Source organism: Onychomys torridus, chromosome 3, assembly GCF_903995425.1.
Source record: "Onychomys torridus chromosome 3, mOncTor1.1, whole genome shotgun sequence".
In the NCBI taxonomy this organism is placed as follows: domain Eukaryota; kingdom Metazoa; phylum Chordata; class Mammalia; order Rodentia; family Cricetidae; genus Onychomys; species Onychomys torridus.
In genome coordinates this window covers 22956536-22984457 of record NC_050445.1, presented here as the reverse complement: position 1 = coordinate 22984457, position 27922 = coordinate 22956536, and the positions used below count along the sequence as shown (strand labels likewise).

Genomic DNA, 27922 nt, shown 5'->3' with positions numbered 1-27922 from the left:
CCCCTGCCTGATCCTATCTCAGGAAGCTCAGGGCTGGCGACTTCCTCCGCGGGACCTGGGAATGGGGAGTGCCGCCAGATTCCAATGGGTGAGTCACTGGCTAACCAGTCCTGCAGGTCTAGGAGGGTATAAGAGCAGGAGGGAGCGGCCTGGCAGCAGTCGCCTGCAGTGATCCTTCAGAACCCCTGCCCTTGGACAGTAGCTGTGAGTCCGTTCTCCTCCACCCCACCATGGCTAGGGGCTCGGAGCCAGCACCACTGCTGCTGCTGGGGCTGCTGGCGGTGGTGACCCACTTTTGCGCTGCACAGATGAGCAACTGCACATGCCCCACCAACAAGATGACCGTCTGCAGCTTAGATGGCCCAGGTGGCCACTGCCAATGCCGAGCAATCGGCTCCCAGATGATAGTCGACTGCACCACGCTGACTTCCAAGTGCCTGCTGCTCAAGGCACGCATGAGCGCCGGGAAGAGCGGCCGCAGCCTGGTGAAGCCTAGTGAGCATGCGGTCCTGGACAACGATGGCCTCTACGACCCAGAATGCGACCACGAGGGCCGCTTCAAGGCACGCCAGTGCAATCAGACCTCGGTGTGCTGGTGTGTAAACTCGGTGGGCGTGCGCCGCACAGACAAGGGCGACCTGAGTCTGCGCTGCGATGAAGTGGTGCGTACCCACCACATCCTCATTGAGCTGCGCCACCGCCGGACCGACCGAGCCTTCAACCACTCTGACCTGGACTCGGAGCTGCGGCGGCTCTTTAAGGAGCGCTACCAGCTGCGCCCCCACTTTCTGACAGCCGTGCACTACGAGGAGCCCATCATCCAGATTGAGCTGCGACAGAACGCGTCGCAAAAGGGCCCGAGAGACGTGGACATAGCTGACGTCGCCTACTACTTCGAGAGGGACATCAAAGGGGAGTCGCTGTTCTCGGGCCGCCGCCGCCTGGATGTGCAGGTGCGTGGGGAGCCCCTGCATGTGGAGCGGACGCTCATCTACTACTTGGACGAGAAGCCCCCCCAGTTCTCCATGAAGCGCCTCACCGCCGGCCTCATTGCTGTCATTGCTGTGGTTGTTGTGGCCCTAGTGGCCGGCGTGGTCGTCTTGGTGGTCACCAACCGGAGGAAGTCAGGAAAGTACAGAAAGGTGGAGCTAAAAGAGCTGGGGGAGATGAGACGCGAACCTAGCTTGTAGATGCCCGGCAGGTCCTGGGCTTCCACATCACCCCAGACCAGAATGAGCTGGCCTGTTGATTCTTGGCCAGGAGGTAATTTTCCTCCCAGCTCTGACCTTTTCCTTCTCTATCCACAAACAAATTCGCTAGATGCTGAGTTCAGGTTACCTCCTCGCCTTTGGTCTTGAAGGAAGCATTTCTGAAATTCCTTGTCCGGTCAATAGAAACCTGACCACAGAGTTAAGCAAAGGCTGGCGAGGTGGCTTAGTTAAGGAGCAAATGCCAGGCAGCCCAGAGTCGTTTCCCAGTGACTTGAATCCACCTAAAGACTTAAATGGGTTGAAATGGGAGAGCAGTGATACTAAGGCCATGGGTTGACATCCATCTGCTCCCTGCCTTCCCGAAGAGAAGAGAAGTTGACTAATTGAGTGTGCAGTGTCCTTCTTCATCAGGCGTCGTTTGTACGGGAGGAAAAGGCCTTTCCAATATATGAATACATTTTAAATGTCTCTGTTGGACTGCATCTATTCTTCTGCCTGCCCTTGATGGAGCTGATACTAGTAATGTTCTCTTTTGTAAAATGTTTGTACAGATATGTCTTTAATAATGCTGCTGTTTTTTAAGCAACAACTCGAGTTTAATAAAATATGGGAAAGGCACAAACCTGAAGATGGGCTGTGTGAAAATTCCCTGCAGATTTATACCATTTTGTTGTTCTCCTTTGTCTAATACTTGGATTTTATATTTTAAATTCTAACGCTCCCATGTGAGATTCTAGCATTGACTTTCGATTCTCTGGTGTTTCTGAGGGCTGGGGTGGTGTGCTTGCCTAGCATCTGGCAGGCCCTGGGTTCCATCCTCAGCGGTGGGTGGGGAGAGATGGAAATTTGGGATTGCAGTTCATTTGAAGGTGTTTGCTAAACCTAGCCGCCTTCAAACCCACAGAGGAATGGGAGATGGAAGCAGCCTCTGGCTGCTTATTAACAGACAAACCTTCCTTACAGTTCTTAAGCTGTGGAGGAGCAAAGACCACTCCCAAGAATCCTAGGAAATAAATGACTAGGTGGCTTCAGGTCTCTGCGACTCATCTTCTGAAGAACAGGGCTAAAAGTTCGCGTCTTTCTTATGAGGACACTCACCTGTTGGCGATGATCAGACTGTATAAATGATTGCTATTGTTTAGGGCCAGAAAGGAGAGAGTAAGGGGGTGGGGGGAGAGACCTGAAGGTGGAAGTTGGGAGGATGGGAGAATGGGGTGGGGCAGCGAGCGCCTCTGGAGGCTTTCCTGAAACTCTAACATTTGCTACCAGTTCTCGGGTTGTTCCTGAGAGATGGGAGGTGTGGTTGCCTAGCAAAGGGAAGCCGCGCGGGGGCGGAGCCTGGGCGGGCAGGCGAGTATCGGTTTCCTCTCTTGGCTTTCATTTGCCCAGAGGCGTGTGCAGTCTGATGCTATCTCACAGGGATGGCTGGGTACTCGGTGGAGTGGGAGGGCCACCCAGATTCCTTTAGGTGAGCCGCTGGAACCAGCTGATCCGGTCTGGCGGAGAGTAAGGGCGAGAGGGAGCGTTCCAGCCACCCGCAGAAGTCCGCAGTGTCCCAACACCTAGCCCGAGCCAGCCGAACCCCGCGGCTGATCCGCCCCTTCGCTGTTGATGCTCCGGCACACGCCGGTGCTACAAGTGCTAAAGGTGATGCTCCGCTTCGCATGCCAGCAGGACAGTGACACTTGATCTGCCAACTAGATGGGGTCTGTAGCCACTGTGGAGGTCGGCTTCTTCGATTTGGTGACTCACTGCTCCACGCTGACCTCCCTGTGCGTGAGCTGGTGAGGCTCCTTCGTTTCACAAGCGTATTTTCTCTTAAGAGTCCTACTCTGAAGTAGGAGGTACTGTCTCATTTAGCTGTTGGGCAAGGACATTAACCTTGGTGGTGAGCAACTGTTAAGCAACTTCCCCAAACCCATATTTATGAGCACTTGCACCATTTTTCCATTGGCTGTGCAAGCTAGTCACCAATTGCATCAAAGTTAACGCTTGCTTTTCACTCATTGGTACTCACCCAAAGCCAAGTGTGTCGCTGCGGGACAACAATTCAATGCAATAACCGGAAATCTAGATGCAAGGCTTTCTCCCCACAGAAACCCATCTCCTCCCACCCCTCCTCCACAGTCCAAACTGAGCCTCAGCCTAAAATACCCGGCTGGTGGTTAAGGGGTGGCAGCTCTCAGCTGCCTGTCTTCTCAGCCTGGGGCTGTGGGTGTTTGGCGTTGGTGGTTTAGTTTGCTGCTAGGGGAGGACCGAGGACCGAGTGTCTTCAACCTTAAAACTTCCTCTCCTGTTCAAATGAAACCACTTAAAGGAAGGCGGCAGGTGCAGGCAGGTTCCCAGCCGTGGCATGCAGGCGGAAGTGCCTACCTAGTTACTCCCTAGTGAGAGAGACTCTGTGGTCGTCATTCTCTGGTCCCTTCCTCTTTCAGCGTCACCTAGGACCCAGGCTAAAAAGCCTTGAGGGAGGGAGGGCGAGGCATTCTTTAACCTAACCTTCCTCATAAGGGTAAGAACAAGGGGTTTCCTAAAGTTAAATTTCTGTGGCCCAGCTGGAGCTTACAGGTTTCATTATTTTAACTGGCCTTCAAAAAACCAAATAAGCAGGTGTGGATGAACTGGGCAACTGAAAAGGAGTTCTCTGAGAAACATCACTTTCTTCTCTTAGCCCAGAGTAGATGCTTGCCACTTTACAGAGCTCCGAGTTGGATCCCCTCTCACACGTGTCATCTTTGAGACACTGACTTCCTGGAGAATCTGAATGCAATCCTGCTCGGGTGAGAAAATTGCTAACTCTCCTTTCTCTGTGAAGATGACAGGAGGTATTTGGTGAGTTCAGCGTATGTATATATACCCTTATATATACCACTACTCTCTTTTCTAGATCACGTGAATGACACACACAAGAAAATCAAGATCTAAAGAGGCTGACACGCACGCACATCCTCCTTGAGCCAAAGTTGACTTTGGCCCAAGTGGCTGTCATGGGCACCTGGTGTGTTCGGGACTTCTCCTCTTCATTTCTTCCAAGCCGGTCATATTTCTGTTTTCAACTCAACCTGTGTGCTGAGGACAGGACTCCTGAAACAGTAACCTTTGGGGCCTTAGCCTCTTCCTCCAGGATTCCCCTTCACGCCAAAATTTCCCTTTCACTGGCTGGTTTGAGGTCGGGCTGGTGCTGCACTTGAGAGGAATGTGTAAAGCAGGTGGGGCTCTCATCAGGTCTCAGCTTGTCCTCTGAGCCTCCAGCAGTCTGCGTTGATTTCCTTGTGTGAGTCACCAGGGTTTTCTCCATTATTTCCATTCCCTTCAGAAGAACAATATTCAACATTATTTACCACTCTTGCCTATCTCTTGTTTACTGTTTCCAAGTAGAATATTAGAGACAGAAGGAGTGTAATTTCGTCGGATATTTTATTGTACAGAGAAGGGACAGGACACAGAAAAGACTTACCCAAGCAGGGCAGCAGGTAGCAGTTGTACTTGGGTTCCTCAGCTCCTCAAGGTCTCATCTAGTGTTCATTCTGTCTGCCTGCCTGGTTTTTTCTTGATTATTTGTACACATTTTTTTTTTCTTTTGAGACAGGGTCTCACTCTGAATTCTTGGCTGGCTTAGAACTAACTCACTGTGTAGATTAGGATGGCCTCAAACTCTGTCTCTGACTCCTGAGTGCTGAGATTAAAGGTGTATGTCACCTTGCCTGGTGATTATTTCCATTTTCAAGTTGTAAATATTCTACAGCTTTTGGGTATCACTTAAATAGGAGTGATACTTTGGCTAAGTGGGTGTAAAATGGTAAGCTTTGAAGTCACCTGGCTGCTATTTTTCTGTTTGTGAAATGGGTATAGTTTTATTTAGCAATGTGCTTGGTCTTAGTTAAGATCAGGCCTAGGGGGTTGAAAAGATTACATCACTCCCGTTTGATCTACAGCAAGTTAGCCTAAAAACCTGGAGCAAATATTGCTGGTTGTGAATGAGTTCATAGATTGTCCACCCACTTGCTCATGGGAACATCTCTTTTTCTAGATTTCTGTGATAGAAAACTAGGGTGGGGGGCATCTCTGAATTACACAAAACAGAGGCATATCTTCAACTGTGGTATGAGAAACAAATCTTTTTCCTTTTTTTTTTTTTTTTTTTCTGAGACAGGGTTTCTCCATGAAACAGCTCTAGCTGTTCTAGCTGTCCTGGAACTTGCTTTGTAGACCAGGCTGGCCTCGGACTCACAGAGACCCATCTGCCTCTGCCTCCCAAGTGCTGGGATTACAGGCCTGTGCTACCACCGCCCACCTCAAATGTATTTCTTTTTTAACTTCAGGGTTATCCACTCAAGGAGCTCCACCTTGTAAAACTGAAGATTTGTTTCAGAGAACCAGAACTAAAAATGCCACTGAAGGGTTCTCTGTGTAGGGAATAGTACTCCAATAGTTTAATGCTGAGGAGTCAGGCTGAAAGAATTTGGCACTGAGGAGCTGGATGATAAAGGCTTCATTGCACAGAGGAGTCCCCATAGCAAGACAGGCCTCTAGAAGCAACCAGGTCAGACCGTTTTTATGCCCTAAGTCCCCACTCAACTCCCTCTCCCTGTTACAACTATTTCTTTTTAATTTAATACCCAATGCCAATTTTAAAGGACATCTTGGTCCTGCCTTGTGTCTTTTTTTCTTCTCCCTCTCTCAAAAAGCAAAGACTGTCCTGAGTTTGGGGGGAGCTCCATGGACTCTTGAGAAATGGAACTGTTCTGCATTATCTATTTTTTTAACCTCTCCCTTTGAGATTACCTTCTGCCCAAACTTCCTTAACTCACCCTCCTTTTCTTGCTCTTACAGCAATCCCTACTTTTTATGACTTGCCCCTCCATGCTTTCTATCAACCCAATATGAATTATTAGTCTTTCTTACTGTGGGATTCTTTTTCCTTCACTTTACTTTCCATGAATACCCATAATATCTGATATATTAATATACACAGTACTGTCAGTGTATCTTTTTAATTAAAAAAACTTTCATTCATTTTACACACCAATCAAAGATCCCCCTCTTCTCTCCTCCCACCCCTCCCAACCTCCCCTCCCAACCCATCCCCCACTCCCTCCCACAAGAAGGCAAGTCTTCCCATGTGGAGGCACTTTCAGTAGAGACAAGTCCAATCCCTTCCCCCTGCCTCAAGGTTGTTTGAGGTGTCCCGGCATAGGTAGTAGGCTCCACAAAGCCTGCTCACACACCAGAGGTGGATTCTGATCCTACCACCAGGGGCCCTCCCAAGCAGATCAAGCTACACAATTGTCTCACCATGCAGAGGGCCTAGTCCAGTCCCATGTAGGCTCCACAGCCATTGATCCAACTTTCATGAGTTCCCTTTAGTTTAGTTTGGTCATCCCCTATGAGTGTCTCTTTAAACCCCAAATAATTGGTGCATTTAGGATGATGATTTTGTAGTTGACTACAACTCTATTTTCATGATGGGTCTACCAATAGATAGTGATTAAAGTAATAGAATACAAATAGAATTCTACTCTAATGGATGGAATGGAATTAGAGTCTAGTTTCCTGAACAGTCTTACAAAGGAAATGACTCTTCAACACTACTACAAAATTTCTCCTGAACATGAAGACACCCCCAGTGATAGAAGAAAAATGACTTAAATAAAAATTTTCCAGATGCACAAGTCCCAGGGCAAACACAAATATAAGATGAACACAAAGACACCTGTCTCCTCCCAAAATACACTAATCCCACAGTATTGACCCCAACAAGAATGACTTCAGTGGAATTCCAGACAAGGAATTCAAGAGAATGTTTATAAACATACTCAAAGAAATCAGGGAGGCTAAATAAACTCCTGAATGAATTCTAAGAAAACACAAAGAACTGAATGAAATAAAGATATAAAAATGGAATTTAGTCAAGAGATATAAATGCTGCAGGCTAGAGAGATGGTCCAGCAATTTAAGAGGAGTGCATCTGTCACAGGGAACCTAAGTTCCACTCTCAGAACCCACTATAGGCACCTCATGGGCACCTGCACTCATGTGAACATGCCTACACACAGACACATAGATATATACATAATTAAAATAAAATAAATTTTAAAAAAATATAAATATGGGAGAAAAAACTAAAGTGCTGGAAATAAAATAGTCAATAAATCAAATAAAAAGAAAAGTACTTTGCCCATAGAATTGTCATAGGTAGGGCAGATTGTAGGGACTGAATACAAGGTAGAAGAATTGGAATATTCTGTCAAGAACAAAGAGACACTATTTAAAACATACAAATGGAGTATGGAAAAATCTATGGGATGCTGAGAAAATAATTACATGCTAAAATAAATAGAAAATTTTCAATATAACAGAAAAATCTGCAATCTAGGGAAGGAGATGTCCACCCAGGTACAAGAGGCATGTAGACTATCAAACAGATAAGATCAGATAAGAAACTCCACACACCACATTAGAATCAAAACAGAACAACTAACGGATCAAAAGATGTAAGAGATAAAAATGAAGTCACATATACAGGCAGGCCCATTAGAGTAACAGCTGATTTCTTAGCAGAAACTTTCAAACTGAGAAAGATTTGGAATGTCGTATTACAGCCTCAGGTAGATCATTGGTGCTAACCCACATTAGTATACCTAGCAAAATTCCCTGCCATCCTTGAAATGGAAATCCAAGTTTTTCATGATAAAAATGGCTTAAGGAACTTATGACCATTAATTAACCTCTACAGAGAATACTGTAATAAAGTTTTCAGACTAAAAAGAACAGCAAACCCATGCAAGGGGCTACACAGAAAATTACACAAATAAGGATTAGGAAAAACAACATTTCAACATCAATAAAATGAGAGTAATTAATACATAACTTTCAATAACAACTCTGAATGTTAATAGCCTCAATTCTCCAACCAAAAGACAACAAAATAGCAGATTGGATGAAAAACAGGGGAATGAAAACTGAAGCAACTACTCTGGAAATCAATGCAGAGGCTCCTCATACAGCTGGAAATAATCTACTCCATGATTCAGTTATACCAATCTTGAGAACATCCTAAATAGAGATTGGTGGTGGGGAAGAAACATGCCAAAGTCAGCAAATGCTATCATACAGTGGGACAAAGTCGGAAGGAAGCTAATCAAGCAACATTGCATAAAAGGAACACAGGTTGTCCCAAGTCTGGCACAGACTGAATATTCAGTGGCTTTGTGACTGGTAACTCCATTCTCTACCAGGGCAAAAGAGAAGTTCCCAGGAACCAGATCCTGAATCCCTTTGATGCCCTGGCCCCAACCCCAGCCCAGACCTTGCCAGGACACAGAACTAGCCTTCTCTCTGTCATTTCATCAGGGCATCTGAGAAAGCCCTGGGTCAGCCTGCATCCCCACGCAGAGATTGTTGCCCTTCCTTCATTCTTGCTCTATCCCCAATCTCCAGGAAATGGAAAGAGCCTAGATGTTCACCAGTTGATAAATGGATAATAAAAATGTAATATATTTACACAATAAAATATTATTCAGGTGTTAAGAGAATACAATTAGACCTGGCAGTAGTGGCACAGGTCTTTAATCCCAGAACTCAGTGTGGGGTTGAGCAGAGGTAGGCAGATCTCTGAGAGATCAAGACCAGCCTGGCCTATAAAGTGAGTTCCAGGACAGCCAGGGCTATTACACAGAGACACCCTGCCTCAAAACAAAACCAAACATATGAGGGAAATAAAAGAAAATTATAAGATGTGCAGGTAAATAAATGAAACTGGAAATAATCTTCCTGAGTGAGGTAACATAGACTCAAAGAGACAAACATCATGTTTTCTCTCATATGTGGATATTAATCTTTAAGCTTTAGATATGAGTGTTTTCTTTGAAATATCCATAGAAGTTAATGAACTAATAAAGGAAGGAGGAAGCCTTTTGAGCGAGGGAGATACAATATAATGTTATAAGGGGAAGAAATGGGAATAGGAAGGATTCAAGGGGGTGGGGGTAGGAAGGCATGCTAGAGGAGGGAATGAAGGGAAACTAAAACTAAAAACCTTTTTGAGGAAACTGTAAGGAAACCTACGAGAATAGAAGCATCTTATAATATATACATATATAAAAAGAGTTTAAATGGAGCTGCCCTATAATGAGGGGCAAACAATATTCCAACTAGATACCATATACTATCAAAATTCCAAGTACCAGGAATAGGTAATCCTTTTTAGAATTGCTGGCCAGTGGAGTCCCATAGACCCCCCACAAACATTACAGGCTATTCCGATTGCTCTTGGTTACTCTCCAGCACCTGACAGCAGTACCCTATTGAAGATACCACATACTTGAGTCATTAACATGAAGAAATCAAGTAGCCACTGATCTGGAAGTTTCACCCCTATTGGATAGCATTAATAGTGCTAGAGGATGCTTTACACAATATGGGAGGAGAAAAGTAATCACCAGTCTCACTCAGCTATGAACCTTGCATACTATAATAATGACCTGTCTGGCAAGTTATGCCCAATAGTACAAGAGCAGCATGAATGTTATGGGAGTAATCATCCACTTTCCAACTGGATCTAAGGCTCACTCCATGAAGTGGAACAAATATCTGGCACTGTCAATAAGGCCAAGATCCTAAGCCCCTAAGAGAAAACCTACTACTATTATTCTGCTAAATAGACATAGCATTTAAACTGCTAATGACTTACTGCTACACTCATAGATCAGTGTATCTTTCAACCCTGTGTGGGATATTCGATCACACCATGAGTCCTGGGTTTGAATTTGCATTATTAAATAAAATCAACCTTGAGTCAGGAGGCCAAGTTAGCAACCAGTTGACAGAAAGTAATCAGAGAGAGTCATAGGGTGTCTGCAAGACAATATAGAGACAGAGAAACACACAGAAAGTAGTAGGGAAGGACTTAGTGTAGCATTGATTCTCTTGTTTTGGCGGGGCAGTAGGACACTCTCTTTTAGAGATGCTGGCAAAGAGAGAAGGTCAGCTGGTTGCTACTCAACCTGTTTGAACTAGCAGGTTTTCACCCCAGCCTTTGACTCTCAAGTCTTATTGATAAATAGAACAATAGAGATTTAATTAAAAATTATATTTGGTGGCAGCAACATAGTCAATGCCTGCAGGAACAGAATTCCTGCCAGGCCTCAGCCTGAGCAGCCCGGCCACCGCCAGAGAAGCAGGTCAGTAACCTCAGAGCCACATTTGCTGGCTGAAACAGCAGCAGGTTAAAGCACAGCCTTCTGTGCCGATGGCAAACAACGCAACCCTCATTACAGACGCTTCTTTCAGCAGATAGTGAGTATCACAGAGATTCACCACAGGAATAAGGGAATATCCGACTGTGAAATATTCAGTCCTGAACGAGACATCTATGCCACAACTTAAGGCTCAGGGAAATCATGGAAGAGGGAGTGGAAAGACTGTAAGAGCCAAAGACAGTGGATGGTGTCACGGAAATGGAGTTTTCTGGACACACAGGAACTCACAGTGACTGTGGCAGTACACACAGAACACAAGAAAGCTCAAGGCCAACCAAGTCCCAGCAAGAAGTGTGATGAGGGGGCCATGCAGGAACACTCTCAGCTGAGGAGATGACTGACATTTGACAGCTGCTAGCAAAGACAGAGTTGGTTTTCTTTAACAGTGTATGCTCTGACATATTGACAAGACACGGGGTAGGCCCCACACCCAAGAGAAGTTAACCAATGTAAATTTAAACTCACTGGGTTTAAAGAGAGAGAGAGGGGAAGAGTGAGTGAGTAAGAAAGAGAGAGAGAAAACAAGAAGTTGGGTGGGTAAAAAGACTAAGGTGGATCTTGGAGAAAGTGAGGTGAATATGATCAATATATGTTGTATGAAATTTTCAAAGACTTAATAAAATGTAATTTAGAAAAAACGGAAAAAATGTGAACTATCTTTTTGCTGACTCCAAGAATATACCCCATCATTAAAATTAGATACCACTTTAGAAGAGAGGATAGAGAAAAGTATTACACACTAATCAAAAAGAAAGCAATCAGGAATTGCTGTTGAAATGGACTTCAAACAACAACTACTCCAAAGAGAGAGAGAAGGTCACTTTATTCTGACTAAAGGCAAAATTCATCAAGAGAAGGACGTTACATTTATAAACATTCATGTATCAAATACAGCAGCTCTCAGTCTCACTAAAGCAAGCACTGCTAGCAGGTCACAGACTGTGACGATCAGTATTAATTGTCAAATTGACTGAATGTAGGATCATCTGGAAGATGTGTACACTCCTATGAGGCATTATTTTGATCATTTTCATTGTGGTTAGAAGACTCACCTGCTGTGGGTAGTATCATTCCCTTGTTAGGATCCTGCATCATATAAGTAGAGAGGAGGAATTAAAGAACATGCATGCATTCATTGCTCTCTTCTTATTGTGGGTGCCATGTAACCAGTTGCTTCAAGCTCCTGATGCTCTGAATTCCCTGTATGATGACCTGTCTCTTGAACTGTGAGTGAAAACAAACTCTATCTCTCTTAAGTTGTTTTTGTTTAGAGTATTTTGTCACAGTAACAAAAAAATAAACTAAAACAGAGGTGAACAGTGTGTTCCCACTGATAGTGGGTGACTTCAATACCTACCCCTCTTACTCTTAGATAGACCATCTGGACAAAGCAAACAGAAACTTCTGAGGTAAATGACATCATAGAGCAACCACAGAGCATTGCATCAAAATACTACAAAAACACATAGCCTTCTTAGCAGCCCATGGAATTTTCCCAAAATAGACCACATATTAGGATTCAAAGTAAGTCTCAAAAAGTACAAGAAAACTGAAGTAACTTCTTGCATTTATATCTGACCACAGTGGAATAGAGCTAGACATCAACAGCAAGAAAAATCATAGAAAACGTACAAACTCGTGGAGATTAAACAACGCAGTGTGGAGTGATGAGAGTGTCCCAGAAGAAATCCAGAAGGAAATTTAAATACTTAGCATGGAACGAAAATGGAAACCTATGGGCAACAATGTAAGCAGCCTTAAGAGGAAAGGTCATAGAGACAAATAGTTACATTAAAAAAATGACACTCCAATAAAAAAAAACTTAACCATGCACCTCATAGCCTTAGAGAAACAAAAAGATGCCACACCTAAAAAGAGTTGATGGAGATAAATATTAAGATCAGCACATGTCAGGTGGTGATGGCACACACTTTGCTAAAGGACTACTCAGCACATGGAAGGCAGAGACAGATACACCTCTGAGTTCAAGTCCAACCTGGTCTACAGATGAGCTCCAGGACAGCCAGGCACAGACACTGAGAGCAACAATTAATAAATGGGACCTCCTGAAACTGAGAAGCTTCTGTAAGGCAAAGGACACAGTAAATAAAACAAAATGACAGCCTACAGAATGAGAAAAGGTTTTCACCAACCCCACATCTGACAGAGGGCTGGTCTCCAAAATATATAATGAATTCAAGAAAATGGACATCAAAATACCAAAAAATGGGCTACAGAGCTAAACAGAGAATTCTCAACAGAAGAATCTCAAATGGCCGAAAGACATTTAAGGAATTGATCAACAACCTTAGTCATCAGGGAGATGCAAATAACAACGACTCTGAGATACCATCTTACACTTGTCAGAATGGCTAAGATTAAAAAAAAAAAAATTGATAACAGCTTTTGTTAGAGAGAATGTGGAGCAAGGGGGACATTCCTCCCCAGGGAAAGACATGTAACTAAATTATAGTGATCTCACTCACTAGAAACATTCATAGCTACACCCAAATACATTTTACTAGCTATTTGACCATCCTTTAGTTCATTCAACCTGATAAAACTGGCTATCACAATAGATTTTGTGTTTCTGGCCAAGTTTTAGTCTCATAGAAAAAAATAAGCAGAGTGCACAAATATTTCTTCCATGTCTCTGGTACCCACATATGTACAGCTTCCCTGGTTATCAATACTCCACACCAGAATGGCACATTTATTAAAACTGTTGAACTATCATGGCACAGATTATCACCCAGAATCTGTAGTTTGTCTCAGAGTTCATTCCTGGTATTTCACAAATGTCTAATGATACACTCTAAAAATCCCTTGTGCTTTACTTCATTTTTCTTCTCCCACAATCTCTGACTACCACTGATCTTTTTATTATGTCTATAGTTTTGCCTTATATAGAATGTCATATTGTTGGAATAATATTGTGTGTAACTTCTTTATTAAACTCCTTTCATGTGTTTTCATGGCTTAGTAGTATGTTTATACTAAGTGGTGGGTATTATTTCATGGCTTTAATGAATCAAAATTTATTCATCACCTCCTAATAACATTATGGTGGTTTGAATAAGAATGGCCCCCATAGGCACAATTACTTAAATGTTTGGTTCCCAGTTAGTAGAATGTTTAAGAAGAATAAGGAGGTGTGGTGGCTTTATTGGAGGAGATGTGTCACTGGAAGAGTCTTTGAGGTTTCAAAAGACTATACCAGACCGTCTCCCTCTTTCTCTCTGCCTGCTGCCGAGGATCAGCGTATAAAACTCTCAGCTACTTCTCCAGCATCATACCTGCCTGTCTGCCACCACGCTCAGGCTATGATCATGGACTAACCTTCTGAAACTGTAAGCAAGCCCCAAATTAAATTATTTCTCCTATAAGCTGCCTCAGTCATGATCTCTTCACAAGACTGTCTTCGTGAACAGATGTATTAGAAGAACTGTTAATACCTTAGAGAAAAGCAGCATGGCATTAGCTCTGAGAAGAGTTCAGGTCCATGTAGCAGAGTGTGGGACCCTTCTTACAGGGTTTCAGAGGAAGGGCTAAGTTCTATGCCATCATGTGGTTGATGGGTTGATAATTAGATGGTGATATGGGTCTACAAACAGGCTATCTCTGACTCTGAGCAGCAGGAGAAATGAGAGGAGGTCTTGCATTTTGAGGAAAGAACATGTGACCTTGAGGCTGTATGGGGAGTGGAAAGGAGGAGCCCACTTAACTAATATGTACCCATCTTATGAGATGTGAGTTCTTTACCCTGGGATATGTACACAGAATCAGCTCTTCATAGGAGGTGGGGGGGCATAACTATAGATGGTATGATCTAAGCAGTGCCTGATCTGGGTCCTAACACAAACAAAAATTTTACAAGTCAGTAAAAGAAATATTTTCTTTTTTTAAAGAAAGTGGATTAAAATAATTATTAAGCATTTGCTTGAAGAAGAAATTCGAACAGCATAGAAGCATGAAAAGATGTTTGCCTTGTAAGGGACAAAGGAATGTGCATTTAAATGGCAAAAAGGAGCAGCTTACCATGTAGTGTTTCAAGTACTTTAAATACTTAAGATATTTGAATTTTGCATTTCAAGAAGGTTACATATCAAGATGTGAGCAATGGTATTGGGAGAGTAGGGTCAATGGCAATTTTCTTTCTTATATTTATTTTTACTTATGCAATTAGGAAATAATCATTTGCAGCCACTTAAAGGAGTTCCAAGCTGGAACTTCTGAACGAATAGCTAAGCTGTGGTTACCTCCTCTGGCTCCCCCTGGAGGACATTTAGCTATTTTTTAATTATTCTAGCTCCAACTTGCGGAAACCAGATCTTATCAGCTGGTGGTTAGACAAGAGGGGACTGTAGTGAGGATGTTAGTACACTAGCAATCCGAGGGCCAGTTACAAAAACAACGCTCTGTGTGCTAATATGACCATTCTCTTCAAGCAAAAGCAATAAGTTTAAAGTGGACGACCTGTTTAGGATGACAAGAAAGTACAGGAAGTCAAGAATGGATAAAGGAAATGCCAAGCTAATTTTTATTGGAGTGTAACTTGTAAATAAGGATGCAGCCAGTATTGCAAACATGTGTATATTCCAGAAGCATGACGGAGCGTTTCAGTCAAAATGCTGTCCCTGTGCTATGGTCCATCACATCTGTGACTCTCATCAAACCTATGGCCATTTCACCTGTTTCACAGGCTGAAACAAGAGCAGCAAAGATTTGATTATTGCATTGAGAGCACCTATGTGAACCTGTTATAAAACAAGTTACACTACATAGTTCTGCAGAGTTTCTACTACCTTTAACTTAGTATTCAGCTTCCCATACCTCATAAAAGATATGAGTGAAAGTCTCTGTGTACCAATGTGGCTTTTTTTGTGGGAGAAAATTCAGTTATATTGCACTGGGCCCCCTGGAAACAAAGAGATGTATCTGTGTGCAAGATTATTGTAGAGAGTCTCCAGAAGCAAGGGATACTGAGGGAGAGAGCAAAAGACCATGACATTTCTCAGCCAACTCCAAGAAGAGATCTGGTGCCTGTAGGGTTTCCTCACTTGTAGCACAGAGACCAGGGCTTTGGACCCACAATCGAGCTGTTGTTGAGTGTGTGCTATCCCAGAGAAGAAACATATGCCTTCATCTTTGGGAAATTTAGGAGGCAGGCAGCTGCTGGGATGAGGCTCTCTGTGAATGGAAATCTAGTATGCAGCACAGTGATTCCTCTGAGTTGAATGTAAATAAAGTCCTAATGACAGTGGTGGTGTCACAGGACAAATGCTTCAGTGGACTCTTCAAGCAACTGTCCTATCCATGACTATTCAAGAAGGAATACTCACAAGTGGTGCACATACCCCATTTCAGCCACATTCCACATTAAAACACTTTTTCTAAGGGCTTAGCCAAAGGAAGTTATTTTTGTTGGTTCTCTGAATCCAGATGGTGTTTGGAGCCTTGACATTCACAAAGTCTCCAAAGGTAGCATGCTGTATTAATTTTCATTGATGTGGGACATAGCTGAGAAAATACAAAAGGAAGAAAGGCTTTTTTGGGCCATGGTTTCAGAACATGGTTGAACAACTCAATCACATGTTGAGGATCAAGGCTATCACTTGTTGGCTTCTAAGAGACAGAGAGACACAGAGAGGAAAAGACTAGAGATATGATACAGTTTTTCAGAGACAGGCCCTCAGCGATTCATTTCCTCTAATCATTCCTGGCTTCCAGAGCTCCCATCCCACCTGAATAACCTGTAAAACTGTAAATCCATCAATGGATTAGTCCATTGGTTAAGCCAGAACCTCCATGATCTAAATGCTTCCTGAAAACTCAACCTCTGAACATTGCAGTGGGGACCAAGCCTTCAGCATACCAGCTTTTGGGGAAATATTGTATATTCAAACTATACAAGCCAATACAAGAATGTTGGTTCCTGAATGGGATCTGATCACACGTCTAAGTCTGGGCTGATACAACAAACTACTATCAAATGAGGAGCTTAAACAGAGAGCATTTATTTCTCACAGCCCTATAGGCTGTAAGTTCAAGAACAGGATGCCATTATGGTTAGATTCTGGTGGAGGGACCCTTTCTTGTTTTACAGACAAATGTTATATATTCACATGGAAGTAGGAGAAGTCTCTGGTTTCTCTACCTCCCTTATAGAGGGCTTTTGTCATTCAGGAGTACTCTCCCTGCATTACCTAGTTACTTCCTAGTCATCTTTGCATCTCTAGAATAAAAAGTATCTGACATAATTAACTTCTAAAAAGAAAGGTTTATTTTGGCCCATGGTTTGAAGGTTCTAGACCCAGATGAGGTAGACCTATTTCTCTCTGCCTCTGTTGAGATGAGGTGCCAGACAGTCACAGCCAAGATAGTGTGGTAGAGCAAAATATTCATATCATGAACTAGAGGATCAAGGCGGGGGGGAGGGGGAGCGCGAGAGAAGACTGTCTGGGGTCCATTAACTCCTTTGTAGATGCAGCCTCATTACCAAGGACCTCACATAATGTCCAACTGCCTAAAAGTTCATAGAACCTCCCAAACCCAATAATTGGGATTGAGCCTTTGGGGCCTTTAATCCAGTCAATAGCATCTGGATACCATCACATTGGGTATTCAAAATATGAATTTAGGAGGTACATAAACATGTTGAAGAACTGTTCATTTGGCAACATAGTGTTGTATATCCAGAACAGAAAACTTACTCAAGCTCTAAAATTATGCAGATTTTTGTGGCTGTGAAAATACATTTCTCAGATCTTCTACTGTGGGAAACTGTGGTGTGACACTATTCCTGGGAAGATACACACGAATATATATTCACCCTGTGCAGGAAACTGACGACAGACCAAATCAATGATACCACTGAAGTCCATCTTGACAAACCAATGAGTTTTATCAGGGTTACATACGGGAATAAAGGTGATGAATTACTTACAAGAACAGGGATGATGTAAAGGTAGCTGCATCACCCAAAAGCCCACCATAGCCATGAAAATTCATCAAAGCTGCATGACACAAAGGCAGCTCATCAGGTTTAAGAATCTCTCCCAGGAAGCTCAGCTGCCCTGAGCATTCCTTTAGCAGTCTTTGATGCTAATAGAATCTTGAGGAAGGAGGTCCTTTTGCAGCTGGTCACTTTCAGGGACTTCCTAGGCCTTTTTAAATTTTATTTTTGAAGTCTTAATTATTTATTTATTTATTTATTTATTTATTTATTTATTTACTTTTATGTATGAGTGCTTTGCCTGCATATACATAGGCACCACATGCATGCCTGCTATTTGCAGAGAAAGGGGTGTCAGGTACCCTGAAACTAGAGTTATAGATGATTGTGAATCACTATGTGGTTAGTGTAAACCTAGGCCCTCTGTAAGAGTAACAAATGCTCTTAACCACTAAGCCATTGATCCAGACCCAAGAACTTCCTGAATCTTAAGGTGCCTCCATTAGAACTTCCTGGGTCTTGAGAAGCTTCTGAGGAAATTGCTACATGACAGGAGCATGACCAGCTCATACTGTCTACCCCTGACCTGGGCTTTCCCTAAGAAAGAGCAACAAGGTAATACTTTCCCCAGGCTATGGCTACCTAATAACTAAGCATGATGTGAAGGGCAGTGGATGCCCATATCTGCAAGATACAGAGTTCTTCTAATGAGCAATTTGGGGTCCTGGGATTTCCTGTCTCCAGTACCCCCCAGAACTATGTTAAACCTCTAATCTTCTCCTACCCAGACTCCTCTTCTTTAGGCAATGTCAGATCTCATCGTGACCTCCTTGGATTATTGTTATTCCTGCATCCTTCTCAAATTTTTCCATTCAGTGAGTATTCAGTGTATCTGACTCTACCTTGACATATGCATCACAGAGAGCCTGAACTTCCACTAGCTTGGTCTCTGGCTCACTCACAGGCTCATGCTTTCTTGTACAACCCAAGACCACCTGCTGAGGGAGGGTACCGTCCACAGTGGGTTTACACCAATTAGTAATCAAGACAGTCCTTTGCAGACATATCCACAAACCAGTGTTATCTAGGCAAATCCTTAACTGAGATTTTTCTCTCAGATGAGTCTAGGCTGTCAAGTTAATAATTAACACTAATTTGTACAGCCACTTAAGGTACAGAAACATGAAGCCTAGGCTGGTCCACAGCCCTTCTGGCCACAGTGGAGAAAGCAGAGATGTGGTTAGGAGCAGCCAAGAAGCCAAGAGTGACCCCTGGGTTCCTTCTCAAAGTCACACTCTTCTGATTAGATTTGGTCCCTTAAACCGGATGGATATTCTCATATTCTCTCTCTCTCTCTCTCTCTCTCTCTCTCTCTCTCTCTTTCTCTCTCTCTCTCTCACACACACACACACACACACATACACACACACACACACACACACATTCACTTTTTTTTGTAAATTGGGACTAAAATATTTACCACTTTTTTTTTTTTTTGAAAACTGATCTCATCCCCTCCCCCCCACCCCCGCCTCCAAGCTTGTCTTGAACTCCTGGATTCAAGTGATCTCTCCAGCCTCAGTTTCCCAAGCATCTAATTTTAACTATTTGTAAGCATGGACTAAAGCAATATTGACTTTGGTCTGCACAAACCTGTACTTACTATGCCCATTTCTTGGCTGTCGGTTTGATCATTTGGCTGAAGTTAAATTCCTGGATTTAAAGTATTCTAAGAATTCAGCTGTCAAAGTTTCCACTGATCAAAGCATTGATGGTCAAAGATCTAGAATGTTGAATTTGATCTACTTTTAGCTTCAGGTCTCTTTATTTTAGCCTTAAAATTGTATAACAATTACTCTGGAAACTGAAGCAGGGGGATTTCAAGTCTAAGGATGGCCTGGACTACATAGCCAGTTCCAGGTCACCCCTAACTGTCTATCAAGGCCTATCTCCAAAGAAAACAACAAAACCTAAATCCTATAACTTTGTGATATATAGAGCTTCCCATTTTTTCCAAAAATGAGTCAATTAATTTCCCAATTATCTTTTCATACAGTTAATTTTAAAAAGTTGGCTTGACTTGCATATTTTGCTTTTAACAAATTGATAAAATTTTCCATTAAAGCTACCAATAGCAATAAAAGTAATTTATACTAAGTATCATTAATAACTGTTTTCAACTTGTTCTTCTTTGAGTCATTAAAGCTAAGCATCTATTTTTCAACTTCATTTTAGAGTTATTTTTCAATATATGTGTGTCTTAGTTGTGATTCTCTAAGAAACAGAACTGATAGAATGAACTAATGTGCATCTACATATTAGGAGGGGATTTATCAGAGCACCTTACAGGCTGTGGTCCAAGTATTCCTACAGTGGCTATCTCCTTATGGAAAGGCCAAAAATCCAGTAGTTGTTCACTCCACAATACTAGATGTGTGAATAGTCCCAATCTGGTGCTGGAGTCCCAGGAATGTCCTAGAGAGCTGCCAGTTTTCAGTCCACATTGGAATCCTGAAGAAGTTCTAATACCAGCAAAGAAATGGGTCAGGATAGATGGACTTGCCAGTGAGAATGAGGACAAGCAGATAGCTTTCTTCTTTCATATTCTCTTATGCAGATTGCCACCAGAAAGTATGGCCCAGATATAAGGTATATCTTCTGACCTCAAATGGTCCAGATTTAGGGTAGGTCTTTCCACATCAAATAATACAAGAAAAATCCTTCACAGGTGTAACCAGCTGCTTCTGCTTTAGTTACTTCCAAATACAGTCAAGTTGATAACCAAAGTTAGACAGCATAATGTATGTCTGTGTGTTTTGCACATGAATGCAGATTCACCGGGAGGCCAGAAGAGGGAGTTCAATCCCCTGGAGTTAGGGTAACAGGAAGTTGTGAACTTCCTGGTTAGATGCTGGGACTGATCCTGGGTCCTCTACAAGAGCAGTATGAGCTCTTTATCACTGACTCACCCTCCACCCCCAGGTTTGGTTTCTTGGCCATAGCCCAGAATTCTTGGATGTCATGAACATGCTCTTTTTTTCCCATTTATGTTTGAGTGTAGTATTTTCTCAGCCTTGTTCTGTATCCCTAATAGTCTCTCTTCCGCATGATTAAGTATATTAGTGATGTTTATACCTCTAAGTTTGAGCCCAGTCAAAAATAACCCTTTAAGAATAACAAACAGGAGCCTGGAGAGATGGCTCAGAGGTTAAGAGCACTAACTGCTCTTCCAGAGGTCCTGAGTTCAATTCCCAGCAACCACATGGTGGCTCACAACCATCTGTAATGAGATCTTGTGCCCTCTTCTGGCCTGCAGTCAGTCATACATGCTGTATACATAATAAATCAATAAATCTTTAAAAATAAAATAGGCCGGGTGGTGGTGGCACACATCTTTAGTCCCAGCACTCAGGAGGCAGAGCTAGGCAGATCTCTGAGTTCGAGGCCTGCCTGGACTACAGAGTGAGTTCCAGGAAAGGCGCAAAGCTACACAGAGAAACCCTGTCTCAAAAAACCAAAAAAATTAAAATTAAAATTAAATAAATTAATTTAAAATAAATAAAAATAATTATAAAAAAAGAATAACAAATAACTAATCAGACCTTGAATGTAAAAGGGAAAAAAGACTAAACATTAAAGGAAGAATTGTTTGTAGTTCTAATTTTGTCATGGATGTTTTTGTTGGTGGATATGCATTTAAATATATTCACTAGTGAAAATGATAAATCCAATGTGAAGCTCCAGAGCTTCAGAATGGCTACTGTAACTGTATAAAAGACCACTGAGATGTACAGACTCTAGATATGGTTAATTCTGGTGTATGGTGTTTATTTTTAAATTAATGCATGTATTTAGTTTTGTTTATACCATCAATGAGAAGGGGGGAGGGATGAAGGAAGAAGGGAAGGAAGGAGGGAAGAAAGGGAGGAAGGGAGGGAGGGAGGGAGGAAGGAAGGAAGGGAGGAAGGACGGAAGGAAGGAAGGAAGGAAGGAAGGAAGGAAGGAAGGAAGGAAGGAAGGAAAAGTGTTGGAGCAGCTTCCTTCTGGGCCTTTGGAAATTAAAGATTGAGCATGGAAACCCAAGCAAAAGAATCAATAGTTCAAAGGGGATCCTTAGCCTACACAACTAGGTTCACAAGATACCTTGCAACAAAATACTAGGAGAGGGCAGAGAAAGAAATGGGGTAGGGAAGAGAAGGGAACCTTGGAGACTGGCAGGCATATATAGAGTTGGGGTATGGGGTGTTAACCAATTGAACTTGTGTACTAATTTCTTGGTTTTGTTTTTGTTTTTGTTTTTCAATTGGTTTTCTGAGACAGGGTTTCCCTGTGTAGCTTTGCACCTTTCCTGGAACTCACTTGGTAGCCCAGGCTGGCCTCGAACTCACAGAGATCCACCTGCCTCTGCCTCCCGAGTGCTGGGATTAAAGGCATGCGCCACCACCGCCCGGCTTAATTTCTTGGTTTTGTTACCTTGATTCAAGATCTACTTTGTAGATCAAACTGCCCTTGAACTTACAGAAATCCTTCTGCCTCAGCTTCCTGAGTACTGGAAATACAGGCCTGAGTCTTTTGTGTGATATATGCTGTACCCAGCAAGTGTTTGATGTCTGCAAGAACTGTCTTCATTTCAGTGGCTTTTCTTCTTTGCACACCAGTGGCCTCTGCTGGCCACACTTAAGTTCATGGACTGAACATAATACTGCCTCTCTTTCTTAAGAGGACCTAGATCACACTGTAGAGGATGGCTGATGCTCTAGCTAAGGAAGTGTCTTCCAGGTGCAGCAGGTGCAAAGGAGAGAAACCACAGCACTGAAATCCCTATAGGCTGACCTGTGGTTATGCTTCCACAATCTACTAAGCATTAATCAATTGGAGGGATGGGACAGCAAGATGTCTGCTGGAGCTTTGGAGTTCATGGGCTCTACAGCAGTGAACCCCAGACAGAGAGATGCTGCTGACATCAGGCTCCGGGATATCACAGTCCAAAATTATTCCGAACTAATGTCATCTGTTCCCCCAGCACGTATGCGTGTCACTGCCTGGGTTGAGCCTCCTCGCCTGTAATTCCTGGCTTGTCTTTTCTATTTTACCTTTTTTTTTTTTTCCCAGAGCATGTTGTTCTACAGAAAAACTGGATAAACTTTCGATGTACTACATTTCCACACCTTTATCAATGGGGTACATTTTTTTAGAACTGATAAGCCTATAGTGACAAGTCATTATCAGAGAAGGTCCCAGTTTATGATAAGGTGATGTGTATTCTATGAGTTTGAATAAATATAGAATGACATGAGACCATCACTGTAGCATCATTAAGTGTAGTTTCACTACCTTAAAAATTCTCTGTGCTTAGCCTGTTCATCTTTTTCTCCCTTCCACTTAATTCTTGATGTACACTGTGATGGTTTTGTTACTGTTTGGTTGGTTTTCCATTTGTTTTGTTTTGTTTTGTTTTTCTATAATTTTTTATCTTCTGTAATGTCAGTAGGAATCATACAGTATGTAAACTTTCAGACTGGCTTCTTTTACCTAGTAACATTCATTTAAGCTTTCCCCCACGTCTTTCTATGGCACCACAGCTCAATTCTTTCAACACTTAACAATAGTCTATCATCTGTATGTACTACAGTTTATTCATCTACTTACTGGATATACTGGTTGTGTCCAAGTTTGAGTAAATATGAATAATGTTATAAATTCCCATATGCCAGATTCTGTATGCTTGTAGATTTTTATCTGCTGAGTAAATTCCAAGAAACACAATTTCTGGATTTTATGTAAGATTTTATGAGTCTGTTTAAATTTCAAAGCAGTTGTACTATTTTACATTTCCTTCTAGTTTTAATTCATCTCTGTTTCTTGGAGTTGTTAAATGTCTTGGGGAAATCAAGCAAAGTTGACCTTTAGTGTGCACCTCACAGGAAGTGGGGTGAGCCAATCTTCTACTGCTTTCCTTCTAACAGAGCTGAGTAAACCAAGGTGTCTAAAGCTGAGGCCCTGAACTGCTGATTGGAGGTGGCATTATCTTTCAGATAAAGTCAATATATGGCTCTTTCTTCTCAGAAAATCTTCAGGTACCAGTTCACTGCTGTGATAACTAATAAGACAAAATAGCTCCTCACTTATTTGAAGGATGAGTAAAAGTAAAAGTATCCCTGATTTATTTAAAATTTATAAATAAGCCATGAACTTAGAAACATTATGTCAAAGAAATTTTAGGTTGCTAGGAATGAATCTAGAACCTATACATTCTGGGTAAGCACTCCTAATGCTATTTTAATACTTTTTTAAATAAATTCATTGAAAATAGTGTGTTACCTTCTTAAATATAGCTATGTCACCTAGTGTCTATGTTTCTTAGTTACTCAGAATTTCCAGTGTTGAAAGGTAGGTCAGGCTGGGACAGTGAGCTGTGCATCTTTGGTAAAGCAAAAACATGGTGGTGAATGCTCACCCTCTGAAAGATTGGTAGGGCAGCAAAAAACAAACAAACAAACAAACAAAAAGCAGTTGAAAGGGGAATGCCTGCACCAAAAACAAAAATATAATATATATCAGTGAGACTATATCAACCCAAACAAACTAAGACAGACAACTTTCAATAGCCTTGTAGTGACAATGTGTTGATTGTATTCGGGGAAACTGGATATTTATACTCATTCCAAGCAAATAATTTGGAGAACACCTCCACGTCTCCACATAGCTCTCTAAATTCTTACTGCTTTGCTTTTCTTCTGGCCCCACTTGAGTCTCGCAAGCTCTCCCACCATGGGAGGTGGCTTCATCATTAATCTGTTCTCCACATAGTCATCCCCATTCTAAAGCCCATTGGTTAATGTTATTTCTTTACTTAGCAATAATTGACATATCTCTCTCTCTCTCTCTCTCTCTCTCTCTCTCTCTCTCTCTCTCTCTCTCTTTGCCTTCAGAATGAAACTTAACTATTTAGTCAGGAATACAATACCAATTTCAGGCTGTTACTGACATGAAGTTTGTTTGTTTGCTTATTTGTTTGTTTGTTTGGTTTGTTTTGTTTTAGCATGGTGGGAATGGGGTAGACAAGGAGGATCTTGCTATATGTCTTAGGCTGGACTCAAACTGGTGATCCTTCTGCCTCAGACTCCCAAGGACTAGGATGACTGGCATGTACCATCATGCTCACCTCTTCACTAACATACTTTCCGATGAAGCTCTCTATCTCTCACCTTGGAAAAGCAACTTGAAGGTCCTTAGACAGTCACCTACACCTTCTGTTCTCCACACGTGAAATGTTTTTCAAACCTCCTTCACAGCTTATAAGGCTGAAACTAATGATTAACTCCTGGTCCATAGTCATTTCTTCAGCTTGGTCTTCAAATTTATAATACGTTCATATTTTCCAGAGGTTCTCAGCTTGGCCATTGATTACAGTCACTCAGGCTTTTGTAAAAATCTCAGTGTCCAGATTTTGCCCACAGCAATAGCAATTTCACCATCTGCAATGACTCCAAGCACAGCAATATTTTAAATGTTCTCCTACAATGTGGGTGCTGGGAACTGAACTTAGGTCCTCTGGAAGAGCATCAAGCACTCTTCACAGCTAAACCACATTTCCAGACCCAAGCTTTATTTTATGTTTTGAAACAAGGTCTTAGTCAATTTCCCACACTATCTTTAAACATTTTGTAACCCAACCATCCTTGAATTAGAGATCCTCAGCCTCCCAAACATTGGAGATTTAAAGTAACTTTTCTTAAAAACATAATTATACATATCCCCAAAATAAGCTGTAAATGGATCAGAGTCATGGCAAATTTTACCTACTTAGCCATCTCCCCAGCTCTAAATTGATGATTTTTCCTTGCAGGGAAGGAATTTCTTATTTTCTTTCAGAGCATGGGAGAGTATGTCCTTCTCTCACTCCAGTGATTGTTTTTGAAGCCAAATAACCTGGCAACATTATCACATTGCACCTGGTAAGGGCCCTGAAGTAAGTGAAAGCTTTTAATTGGAGACTTTCTTACAGCTTCTGAGAGTTAGTTTTATGGCAGGAAGCATAGTGGAAGCCAGGCAGGCATGGTGCTGGAGCAATAGTTGAGAGCTCACATCTGAATAACAAGTTGGAGGCAAAGAGAGCAAGATTGTGCCTGGTGTGGGCTTCAGAAACTTCAAAGCTCACCCCCCAGTGACACACCTTCTCCAAGATCATACCTTCATAAAGAGTCCACCAACTAGATAAGGAACATTCAAGCCTATGGGAACCATTGTCATCAAACCACTGGGACCATAAGGAAAAGCTTGAAGGGTTGCACAGGAAGCAGTACTCTCTCACTTTCAGGAGGCTTCAAAGTTGGCTTCCTTCACCCACTTTCCCTTTTCCTTCCCTTACAGGCGTGTCCTCACTTGTCTGTTCCCCTGCATTTGTTGGAAAACTAAGGACTTACAGGGGTATAACCCTTTCCCCCTTTACTCTTGTGAGGTGCCTGTTGACCCAGTTTAGGCTCCTTTTCTGTGTCTTTGGCTGGGGGTGCATCTCTTCCCTCCCTTCCACATACCCTTCTGTGCTCTAAAATCTCATTTCTCATAATTTTGCAAGCTAAAATGTGTTGTTCTCTTAACCCACTGTTGGCCCTCAGCAGCCAAAGGAAAGAGGAGGAGTGTTGACCTAGAGAAATTCCAGCGTCTTGCTGGAGAAGAATGGCCTCCCAGTTAAGCCTCAACAAGCTTCTGTGCAACCGTGTGTGGTTGGGATTGGTCAAAATGAATCTGGAAATGAGGTCTACAGGAGAGAGTGGTGGGACGTCCTCCTGAGTTACCTCATGTGGCTATTATCTCTAAAGGAGTTGGGGGGAGTAGAGGGTTTCTCTCCAATTCTCTTGACCTCATTATTCTCTCTTACTTTGGTGTATGGTGCAGGTAGAAAAATAAGCTGCTACATGGATTGGTGTTTCCTCTTTTTATTTTTTTAATGTTTATTTGTTTTGAGACCAGGTCTCACTACGTAGCCCTAGCTGGCCTAGAATTCCCTACATAGACCATGCTGACCTTGAACTCACAGAGAACCACCTGCCTCTCTCTCCCAAGTGCCATGCCCATTTGTTTGACTTCTTCTTAAATCAGACAATATTTTCAATTAAGGTGAGGGAAACAGCATTGATGCAGCAGCTCACTTTCAGAAATCTGGGTTTTCCCAAATAGTGACATGAGAGCTAGTCATTATGAAATGGACTCCGAGTTCCTCTTCAGGAAACGGAAATGTAGGTCAGGGCTCTGCTGACATTTCCATTTGTCTCATAGGTAAAATCTGAAGCAATCACTGACAGGCAGGCAGTGGGAAAGAAGCCAGCCAGCCATGAGGGCAGCTGCTTGGCTCTGAAGAGAGAAGGTGCGGCAAATGAGCAGAGATGTAAAGAGACCTTAACCCTGAAACACGCAAAGCCGGCTGCACTCTCCTCTGCAAAGGCACGGGCCAAAACTGCTTTCTTTCGTGTGCTCTGTGGTGCTTTCGTGCAATGCTACTGATGAAAGGTGAGTCTATTATAATTACTGTCTGCCATACTATCACACCAATTTTGGTAACTAGGTGGTGAGCAGTAAAGTTCTGATGAGGTACTTCTACAGCTTGTACTGCCTCTTATAGAGACATGTTGTCACATATTAAGAAAGGGCTCTCCAAGTTCATAAGCCACAAAAATATAATCATGTGTTTTATGCTGTTTGATGAGCCATGAGTTGTGTTTTGAAGTTTTTTAATATAAAAACTCAGGCTTCACTAAATTGACAAAAACAAAATAACTGTTACTAAGTAACTAACTTATTCCACAACAAGACAGACAAGTGAAGAGCAAGGCCCAAGTGTAAACTGTGGACAGTGTCTTCCATCAAACGTCTCTTCTGAGCCAGAGATGAAGGGCCCTCTGTAGCTTTGACTTGTCATAGTCTATTTAGTCTTGGCCTTGTTCCACTATTCCTCACTTTGTATCTTTTGTGTGTGTGTGTGAAAATTCTAAAACTTTCTGTTTTTCCCACCTTCTGTTCATCAAAGACTGGTCTTCAGATCATGATAAGTGTGAACCAGTCACATATTAACTGTTCATCATCAGAAGTTACAGCAGAGAGGGGAGCTGTCTGATGAGGGGCTATAGAGTAGGAGTAACTTCATTTTAACAAAGATCTGATGACCTCCTAAGTGATGCTCGAAGGTGGACATTCTATCCTGATGCTCTGTAGACAATCCACCCTGATGCTCTGCTTATCTGCCTCTTCATGAAGCTTCTCACACAACGCTGGCATCTCTCTGCCCTGCTTCTGTCATTCTGAATGAAAGAATCCTATTCAAGCTAATAATTATGAAAAATATAAGTATCTCAGTAAAATATTACAATATAAAGATTTTTCATATTTTTTCCAGAGAGAAATGAAAGGTTTCTTCCTTGCTTGGAACATGAATCACCTCACACTTCAGTTGCATGTAGGAATAGCCCTCTATGTGCTCTTCAGATGGTGTCATGGAG

General features: G+C 42.4%; 2 protein-coding genes across 4 annotated transcripts in view; both read left to right on the top strand.

Annotated features, from left to right (window-relative positions):
- The first annotated feature begins 14 nt into the window (after positions 1-14).
- On the top strand, positions 15-27852 carry Tacstd2 (tumor associated calcium signal transducer 2). Of its 2 annotated transcripts, XM_036182798.1 has the most exons (3): positions 15-953; positions 26706-26936; positions 27820-27852. In XM_036182798.1, the coding sequence occupies exons 1-2, from the start codon at positions 231-233 to the stop codon at positions 26928-26930; spliced, it is 948 nt and encodes a 315-aa protein (XP_036038691.1). In that variant the 5' UTR covers positions 15-230; the 3' UTR covers positions 26931-26936; positions 27820-27852. The 2 variants fall into 2 exon arrangements, with proteins under 2 accessions (XP_036038691.1, XP_036038690.1); XM_036182797.1 differs by lacking the exons at positions 26706-26936; positions 27820-27852 and having other exon boundaries at positions 15-1824.
- Il23r (interleukin 23 receptor) overlaps positions 27826-27922 on the top strand; it is a 76255-nt gene continuing 76158 nt past the window's right edge. Inside the window, exon 1 of one of the 2 annotated variants that reach the window (XM_036182796.1) lies at positions 27826-27922. In XM_036182796.1, coding sequence (XP_036038689.1) covers positions 27826-27922 — 97 coding nt within the window. The other variant, XM_036182795.1, reaches the window with a different exon arrangement.

Excerpts from the sequence above, each read along its gene's own strand:
- Tacstd2 (XM_036182797.1), top strand. The coding sequence starts at position 231 with ATGGCTAGGGGCTCGGAGCCAGCACCACTGCTGCTGCTGGGGCTGCTG.